Source organism: Gekko japonicus, unplaced genomic scaffold, assembly GCF_001447785.1.
Source record: "Gekko japonicus isolate JY-2015 unplaced genomic scaffold, Gekko_japonicus_V1.1 scaffold153, whole genome shotgun sequence".
In the NCBI taxonomy this organism is placed as follows: Eukaryota; Metazoa; Chordata; class Lepidosauria; order Squamata; family Gekkonidae; genus Gekko; species Gekko japonicus.
The window spans coordinates 529,137-539,081 of record NW_015175360.1 but is presented as its reverse complement, the minus strand read 5'-3'; the positions used below and the strand labels follow the sequence as shown (position 1 = coordinate 539,081).

General features: G+C 42.4%; 1 protein-coding gene across 1 annotated transcript in view; it reads left to right on the top strand.

Annotated features, from left to right (window-relative positions):
• The window catches only part of LOC107122321 (mitochondrial amidoxime reducing component 2-like), a 13,317-nt gene extending 4,720 nt beyond the window's left edge, over positions 1 to 8,597 (top strand). The window contains exons 3-8 of the mRNA XM_015425379.1: positions 580 to 602; positions 2,390 to 2,552; positions 4,044 to 4,184; positions 6,642 to 6,703; positions 6,777 to 6,848; positions 8,401 to 8,597. Of these exons, the coding sequence (XP_015280865.1) occupies positions 580 to 602; positions 2,390 to 2,552; positions 4,044 to 4,184; positions 6,642 to 6,703; positions 6,777 to 6,848; positions 8,401 to 8,527 (588 nt within the window). The 3' untranslated portion in view covers positions 8,528 to 8,597. The remainder of the gene's footprint in view (positions 1 to 579; positions 603 to 2,389; positions 2,553 to 4,043; positions 4,185 to 6,641; positions 6,704 to 6,776; positions 6,849 to 8,400) is intronic.
• The last annotated feature ends 1,348 nt before the right edge of the window (positions 8,598 to 9,945 follow it).

Below are 9,945 nucleotides of genomic sequence, written 5' to 3'. Positions count from 1 at the left end.
GAGGAACCCCACAGTCAGTGCCCATTTCTGGGAACAAGCATTATAGCCACGAGTGACCTCTTGGCTGTTATCAGACTATCCCGATAAGATCAGGAGTTTCATGTGCTGGTAATAATCAGTGACAGAGGTCATGTATTAGTGGGCAGGACTACAAGAATTTAGTGGCTGCTGGCACAAAGAGATATGCTGCACTTCTGTATAGAAAAAAAATCTAAGCAGAAGGCATAGTTATACAGATTGTTCATTTAACTCAGAATGGTCTGAAAGTACCAGATATAGTTCCATGGAATCTAAATTTAACTCTCCACGGAGTCTAAATTTAACTCAAACTTAGGTAGGAAAGTGTGTGTGACAGCTCTGAACTTGATTAAGGCTGGAATACAGATGTCATATTAAAAATCAGCATGGATTAACAACCTGATCGTTCACTGTCAGTCTTAAACAGCTGACCACGCTAGAATTTCAGCTATGCAAAGTTTAGTTGCCTTTCCATAACGCTTAATGCATTTTGATGTGTTCTGAACTTCAGACATTGGCTTGTGGTAAAGGAAGATGGACATAAAGTGACTGCTCGGGAAGAGCCATCCAGTGAAGAATTGCAGGTGAATAAAATAATTCCTTCTGTCAACCTCTTGCCCATTTTTCATAATCAAACTGTAAAATCCCTTAGAGTCAAATTGCATCTGTTGAAGTTATGTCACTAAATCATATAAAAGCATTTCAAATGTGTTTGTACATTTTCAATTAAGTTAATCCCTTTTGTTAACAAGAACTATCACATTTTTCTTCTGCTCACTCCTACTCCTGAAGAGTCTTTAGAGAACTCAAAAGCTTGCTTGCTATTTAGTGATATTTTAGGCAGTCCTAAATCAAAAAGATTTAATGCTACTGTTGTTTTAAGCCCCTTTGGAAAGAGTAGTACTTAAATAGTTTTAGTGACTTGTAGTATCTCTGAAACTCTGGTCTGTTTAGTCCATACTATAATTTATGTGAAGCAGGGGTCATTTCCTGCAGGAGCGCACAGGAGCGGAGCTCCGGCAGTAAAGAGCCCAGGGGGCGGGCAGATGCAACAAGCCCCACCCTCTGCTCCCAGCAGCCCTCAGTCAGAGCAAGAAGCAGCCAGGTGTTGCAGAGCCCCCCCCCGGTCCAAAACAGTCCAGTGGCACCTTTAAGACCAAATTTTATTCAGGTACAAGCTCTCCCTCCTCTGTGAGGGCAGATCTGCGCATTCCCCCCCCCCCCCCGGAGGCCACCAGCTAGCAATCCAAAACAGTCCAGTGTAGCCTGAGCGGTGGGTGTTGCCTTCTGACACACTTCTGGTGATGTCAGGGGGTGTGGCATATGCACATAAACTATGCTAATGAATTATGCTAATGAGTTCCTGCACCTCTTTTTCTACGAAATGACCCCTGATGTGAAGGATCTACGATTCGATCTCTTGACAAATTCTCTACGTGTTAAAGTGACCTGGCAGTGTACACATGTGGACAGGTGAAGCTGCCTTATACTGAATCAGATTCTTGGTCCCTCAAAGTCAGTCCTGTCTACTCAGACTGGCAGCAGCTCCGCGGGGTCTCAGGCTGAGGTCTCTCACATCACCTCCTGCCTGGTCCTTTTACCTGGAGATGCCAGGGATTGAACTTGGGATCCTCTGCATGCCTAGCAGATGCTTTACCACTGAGCCACAGCCCCTCCTCAGTGGCATGTTAGAGATGAGTAGTGGTGCTGAGGTGGGATTAATGTCTTCCCATATATATCATGTTGGAAGAAGACCTGATCATGTCATGTGTCTCTTCAAAGGTTGCTTCTGCTCTGGGATGGTTCCCTGTTTTGCTGTAATTGCTGCTGCAAGCGCAATGAAGTGGGAACGGAACCTTTGCACGTGGATTTGCTCAGTGCTTTCCCCTTGTGTTCCCCCAGCAGAGTGGGCTTTTGTCAGGTTTTTTTTTTAAGTAGTTTGCCACTTTAAAAAAGTAGTAGGCATATTGCTGTAGTGTTAGGATGCTACAGCAATAGACTCCCAATATTTTTTTAAATAGCAAAAAAGCCTGCCTGTGATGGAGGAAGAGAATGTCAGGCAAGAAGGGAAATGTCCCTGGATATGGATGGGGACCTGTGGAAACCCTAACGCCTTCCCATCTCCACCAGAACCAAACCAAGTTTGCATATCCCCTGCGTAGTCCTTGGCTCATTCTTGCTTAGTCACTATATATCCTATGAGCCTATTAATCGGTGTATGGGTTTATCGTACAAATAAGAGTAAATTTTCAGAAAAGAATAAAATGTTGCTGCTGTTCAGAAAACGTGTGTTTATACTCTAAATTATTAACTGAGAATTATTTTGTCCTGGATAGCAGAGAATATACTGATATCCCTCACAATCATTCAGGGTGTTTGGCTTTGACATCCAAGGCAGAGACTGTGGTGAAGAGGCAGCTCAATGGATCACAGCCTTTCTGAATTCGCATCCATATCGCCTTGTTCATTTTGAATTAAGCATGGTTCCAAGGAATGCAAAGGATCTTATGGAGCCTTTTCGACCCAGTGATAAGGTGAGGTAATGCATTTGTATTCGTTTTTACCATGTGTCTTACAGTACAGCCCTATGTGCTGTTTTTCTAGTCTAAATGCAGTGTAATAAATAAAATCAGTGGGCTTGACATGAGAGTAACTCTGCATAGGGTTGTCTGTAAGCGCTCTAGACACCTGCAAGAAGAGTATAAATAAGTCAGGAAACAATCCTGGAGTTTTTTTGTCATCTTATGGGCATGGAACAGCGGTCACTGCAGGGGTGGAGAGGGAGGTATTCAGGGGTCATTTCCTGCAGGAGCGCACAGGAACGGAGCTCCGGCAGTAAAGAGCCCAGGGGGCAGGCACACGCAACAAGCCCCACCCCCTGCTCCCAGCAGCCCTCCGTAAGAGCAAGAAGCAGCCAGGTAAGTTGCAGACCTCCCCCCGCCCCCCCGGTCGAAAACAGTCCAGTGGCACCTTTAAGACCAAGTTTTATTCAGGTACAAGCTCTCCCCCCTCTGCAAGGACAGATCTGCACGTTCCCCCCCCCCAATAGCTAGCAATCCAAAACAGTCCAGTGTAGCCTGAGCGGTAGGTGTTGCCTTCTGACACACTTCCGATGATTTCAGGGGGTGCGGCTTATGCAAATAAGTTATGCTAATGAGCTATGCTAATGAGCTCCTGCACCTCTTTTTCTACGAAATGACCCCTGGAGGTATTTGTGAATTTCCTGCATTGTGCAGGGGGTTGGACTAGATGACTCTGGAGGCCCCTTCCAACTCTATGATTCTATGATTCTAAGTGTTGAGAAACAGAAGATGTTTGCAAGTATCTAACTAGTTAAACATTGGAAACTAACTAGAATTTGTAGTTTCAGAATACTCCCAAGGCTGGAACCAATTTTTCTCCCATTGTGTTAATGGGCTATGACTCCTGATGCAAGAAGGTTCTGATTTACCTTAGTGAGGTATCTCGTGGGTCCCTCATTGTAAACCACCTCTTTTGTTTTTTCTTCCACTGCCATAGTACAGCTGTTCTTTCTTGATGTTCATTTCAAAGTAGGTAGAAATTCAGTGACACACGTTGAATGGCTGTTGTGGTGAGGGATGCTTGGTAAGTGCCACAAGTTACCACCTTTTCTGTCACAGGTAAATATATATTCTTGGGAACTGTTTTCCCAGACAGGAACTCTGTTTTATAAACTCAGCCCTTTGCAGCTCAACCTTTGTAGTAATTTCCTCAAGTAACTGTTGGCCAGGACATTTTATACAAAACCTAGACAGAGATGCAACACAGTATGGTAGAATATCATTATTTCTGACCTTTCCAGAAATTTTCCTTTTTGTTGTGTGACCTGTTGGGTCACATATTTTATCACATTTTTATTAAAGTGCCTTTGGACAACCAGAAGCTACATACAAATGCTTTGAGAGCTGCACTCAATTTGTGGGCGAGCAGTTCACTATGCCAATTTAGAAGTGTTGTCTTGGGATGCTGTTAATGGCATTTCCTCTTTAAATGTTTCCCTGCAGATTGCCTACCCTGACTGTAGTCCAGTTATGGTACTCTCTGAAGCATCCGTGGAAGAGCTAAATTCCCAGCTGGAGAAGAAAGTTCAAATACGTAACTTCAGGCCAAATATTGTGGTCACCGGCTGTGGTCCTCATGAGGAGGTAATAGTTATAAACTAATAAAGAATTGCCTTGGCACTTTGTGTTAATATTTAATGAAAATGACATGTTTATAGATAAATATTAACCAGCCATTTACACAGCCTCTTGAGGGAATAAATGTTTGGATTTTTCAGTGAAATGGTGACAATGGGCAGGGGGTACACCTTCAGATAAAATTGGATGCACAGCTGAAAGAATTCCCTCTTGAGTAGCATACATCCACGAATTCTTTTTCTTTGAGCTGTTCTACTAATAACTTCACCTTTACAGGGATTATAAAGTGAGGAGAAAAGTTCTTAATGAAATGCATGTATAAACCTGGGCTGCTTCCACATGGCCACAGTTCTCCATGTAGCTCTTGTTGCTGCTGTAAAAGCTGAGGCCCTTGAAGTGGCCGTGGAACAGTCACGTGGGAGTTTTTGCCATGCTCTCCTTGCCTCAGCCCTCTGTGGCTGTCAATCTTCCTCCCCTTCCCACCACAAGAGGGCTTTAAAAAAGTCTGCAATACTGATAGTAAAGGTAAAGGTTCCCTTGCTCGAAAGCCAGTCGAATCCGACTCTAGGGTTGCGGTGCTCATCTCTGTTTCAAAGCCGAAGAGCCAGCGCTGTCCGAAGACGTTTCCGTGGCCATGTGGCCGGCATGACTAAACACCAAGGCTCACGGAACGCTGTTACCTTCCCACCGAAGTGGTACCTTTTTATCTACTTGAAATTTCTTGCTTTCGAACTGCTAGGTTGGCAGGAGCTGGAACTAGAGACGGGAGCTCACTCCATCATGTGGCAACCCGGGTCTCGAACTGTTGAACTACTGACCTTCCACAGCCTACAGTTCAGCATCTTAACCACTTGAGCCACCGCAGCTCCTAGCATATATTGATACATAGCTATAGTAATGTGTTGCTACAATGTACTAGTTCCTGGCTTGCATATTTATTTTTTTAAAAGTGTCTCTAGCCATTTTGGTTGTGGGGTTGCAAGGAGAAATGTGCAACCAGTGTTCTTCCCCTTATAATTCTGCAACTAAAAGGGCTAGAGCCTTACTTAAAGAAGGGAAAAAGGCAGCTGGGAAGGAGTACATTGTGGCAGCAATACGGGTATTGAACAAGCTCAGGAAAGGAAAATGGCAGTGCTGTGGGCAGGACATGAGAGCATGTATACCTTTCTATCCACACAGCATCCAAGGCCCCTTGACTGCAATCCTTCTAAAAATACTGTATCAAACCAGGGTTGGGGGGAGATTTCTGCAGATAGTGGGAAAAACACTGAAGGCAGGATGAATAGAGGATGATGTCATGTGGATACTCCTGAAACCAGTACTTCTGTAAGGAAGAGCAAAACGTCAGTGTGTAAAGAGTCCTGTTCAACAGAAGCTTAAACCTTTTATTATTCAGTGTAAAGGTCTGAGGTTGGATTAATTTTTTACCTGGAACATTCAATGGCTTCCAGGCAATTAAATCAAGCCATTGTTTAATCAAAAGTTAACTCCAGTCAAGTCAATAAATTACTTGGTTGCTACACATCGAAACAGGATGGGGTTCATGTTTTCTTTAAATTTTTTTAAATAAAAAAAAAATTGCCTGGTAGCATATTTGCACTAAATCTGACTTGAAATGTTTGTGTAAAGTTTACTACTTTTGATGGATGCTAGGGAGTTGCCAAGCAACAGGGGATCTTCGATTCAGAAATGGCCTACTTTTGAAGCTGTACATCGTTGGAAATAAAGCTAATTTCAGCCTTCAGTGTTCGTCTTGTAGTAGAGAAGTGCCAGGCCTCATATGTACAACAGGGACTATTTGGATATGTTCCTGATGCAGATATAATTACCAGCCTAGTTGAATTTTATCTTCTTTATTTGCTTTGTTTATAATGGGTGGTATCCAGTGAACACAACAGGTTTATAAGGTGGCTTTCTTCCCTCCCTACAAAAGTTGATCCAGAGGGTCAGATACACTTGAGAGGTAATTGGGTTACATACAGGGGACTGTAACAAAAAGAAGACATTTGCAGAAATCACCTCCCCATTGAGAAAACTATTCTGCGAGAGGGGAAGGGGGATTTAAGCTGATTTTTGTTGCAACCCCCGTGCCAGATTCACGGGTCCCTTGACCCTCAGAAGCAACTTTTGAAGGGGACACCTGAGGATGTGGGGGAAGGGAGATCAGTTTCACAAACTCATTCTCTTTTTTGTATTGGAATGAACATTATATAGCGACTCATACTAATGTGTTTCTCCAAATCTGAAAATATCTTTACTAATAGTAATGTCTTAATGCTGGAGCCATTTTTTAAATTAATGTTCTTTCACCTGTTTTTTCCTAGCATCTTTAAGAGCACTTAAAATGGCGATGGAGGAAATCTCTTCTCTGTATTACCACAGTGAATATGAATATGCTCAGTGCCATTCTGAGGTGAAACACAGTATAAATGAACTGATGTTATGAATGTTGTATTTCCTTAGGATACCTGGAACGAGATAGTGATTGGAAGTGTAGAAATGAAAGGTGTAATGGCCTGCCCACGGTAAGCATTTTGGATAGTATTTGGAAGCAGAAGTGTGAGGCTGCTTTTCTCTCACACTGCTTTGTCATTGTAGGTGTATTTTTACAACTATTGATCCAGATACTGGAATCATGGACAGGAAAGAGCCTCTTGACACCCTGAAAAGGTGAAGTATTTTTGGTCCTTCTCTCCATTCTCTGTGGGAAGATCAGTCGTTACAGTTTGCAGGATTTTCTTACTTTTTAAAAGCATGTACCAAAATTTTTAGAATGTGGGCTGGAGCATAGTAACTGCTTTTCCAGCCACCATGCAAAGCTGTACATCTAGATCACAAAATCTCCTTACACTTCCCGGCCTCAAAGATATCAGGCTGGCCACAACCAGGGCCAGAGCTTTCTCGGCAACAGCATCGCTCTAGTGGAATGAGCTCCTGGAGGACATCAGGGCCCTGCAGGATCTACCGCAACTCCACAGGGCCTGCAAGACGGAGCTCTTCCACCAAGTGTTTGAGCAAATGGGCGAACATCAACTGAGCAAGCTAGGCCCTTAAATCCACCCTGGCCGCCTGTCTTAATATCCTTGCTTATAAGGAGGAATAATGTACACAGGAACCAATTACCAGCCGTACAGCTAGCGCTGACTCTGCGGCGGTTGATTAGAACAGTTCTGGCCATCCTACCATACATAGCACCTTATATTTTTGATACTACTGTGTTTTTATTATTATTATCTTAATTTTTATTGCCAAATGGCCTTGTAAGCCTGCTTTGGCGGGGAGGGCAGGGTATAAATCAAATAAATTAATTAATAAACAAATAAATACATATGTTGGTGTGGATGTTTGGCATCTTGGTCACTATCACCACTTGATGTAGTTTCCTTAGCTGCTAATTAGGATGGTCACTCAAATACTTTTGCCTGTCTCTCTCACTGCAGTACTTCACTTTATTGTCCTAATTGAACTCTGTTCCCAAACACACTGTTTGCATGTAAGTCCTGTAGATCTTCAAGTATAGGTGCTTTAATTTGGCAGTGGCTTTGATTTTTCTTAGAGGATAGTCCTCGGTTATCTAATGCAAACTTATTGAGTGCTACCTTTTGTCATAAGCTTCAACAGGGTAGGGGGGGGAAGGCTGAGGGGAGGATACTGAAAGCACTCAGACTTCAGATTTGGGATAATTTTGATTTTTGGACATGTGCATGAATATTTCAGGATTCTGTGATCCTTCTGCATAGTACTGGTGTTTAACATGCCAGAAGATAGAGTCACCCAGTCACTGTGAAAATCATCTGTTATAGATGACTCATTCCTCATAAGGAGAAGCTGCAGATAATTCACCCCAGGATAGACTAACTTCCACTAGGAAGTAATGCCCTAAAGAGGTGCATTGTTTCTATTATGAGAATGAAATATCTCCCTCTTGCATGAGGAGCTCTGTTGACAGAAGAGGAAGAAAGGAGTGATTTCTCCTTGTCTCCACTGAAGCCTTCTGACCTGTGTAGTTCCATGTGGGTTCCACATAGATCAGAAGAAACTTTCCCAGCATCAGAAATGGATGTGTTGGGGCTGGGCAGGCTGAGAATACCAGGGAACCTTGCATGGACCTTGCACAGTCCTTGCTGTGTCTGGATTCAACCCTCTTGTGTTCCGTTCAGCTTCTCACAACAGCACTTAACTGTCTTGTAGATGACTTATTCTGATCTCATCTTGTCTGCAGCTACCGCCAGTGTGATCCTTCTGAGCAGCATATATACAGATCACACCCACTCTTTGGGTGGTACTTTGGAATTGCTAAAACAGGAATGCTTCAGGTTGGAGACCCAGTGTACAAGATAATTGGGTAATACAGATGCAAGCCAAATGGAAACTCTTCTTTTGTACCTTTAAGTGCCTTTTTTGTGGAAAAAAATTATTTAGCACTCTTTTGTAATTAGAAAAATTAATGTAATACTTTTATGAAATATTGGTGTACATAGAACTTTCTAAAATGGGCTTGCGTTGGAAAAAGTTGTAATAAACAGACCCTTTTGTATTTTGCGTATACATAATTAGCTCTGAACCTTTTCAGAATTCAACTTTTTAATCATTGTTATGTGGATTAATGGAAATCTACTAGGGGGTTGAAGAAAGGAGTCACATCACTCGGGATTTCTTTTCATCTTCATTTTTGCACAGCCTGGTTCTAAACAGACTACTTGGAAATAAATTCAGGTGGGTATCCATGTTGGTCTGAAGCAGTAAAACAAAGTTTGAATCCAGCAGAACCTTTAAGACCAACAAAGTTTTATTCTGGTTATAACTTTGTTGGTCTTAAAGGTGCCACTGGACTCAAACTTTGTTGTGCTTGGAAAAACGTCTCCCTGATGCCAGTGGGTCGTGGTTCATATAATGTCATTTATCCGGGGGGTGATTTTGTAGAAAAAGAGGTGCAGGAGCTCATTAGTATAACTTATTTGCATATGCCACACCCCCTGGTATCACCAAAAGTGTGTCAGAAGGCAACACCCACCGCTCAGGCTACACTGGACTGTTTTGAATTGCTAGCTATTGGGGGGGGGACATGCAGATCTGTCCTCGCAGAGGAGGGAGAGCTTGTACCTGAATAAAACTTGGTCTTAACGGTGCTACTGGACTGCAACTTGCCTTTAATATTTTTCTTCCATTCCATTCATGTTGTAGCCTCTTTTGTTATGTCTCATGCCAGAATTCAAAAAGATAGTCAGTTTAAATAGATATAGGTCAAATTTCCCTTAATATGAAGAGATGGATAAAGCTGAGCCTGAAAGCTGCAATATATGTGACTGTTGAGGAAAAACGTGGACATATTTTAAAAAAATCACTGAATTGTAACCATTCTCAGCAGCCTACCTCAGTCTATATTATTTGAATGTTCTTTTATACAAATCCATCTTTGGATGTGGTGATTGAATTAAAGCAACTAATAGAGATTCACTATAAGTAATAAATAGTTATCGTCATCTAAAATTATAAAACTGGGTAGTAAGTTTTAAGGATTCTATGTAGCAGTGAACTGTTTGTTTCTTCTGGATTAAACTAAAGCAGTGAACACTAAAGGTCACTAAAGCAGGCAACAGAAAAGTGTCTGTGTGTGGAGAAGTGATCAGATGCACTTACTTCTGTGGTGATAGCTGCAGAGCTGAAAGAGAGACAATTCAGAAGAGCACAGGAGCCTACCACTGAGAATTAATGGTCTCTACCACCGCAGTAATAAGAGTGAGCTGTTACCTTACCTGAGGGACTG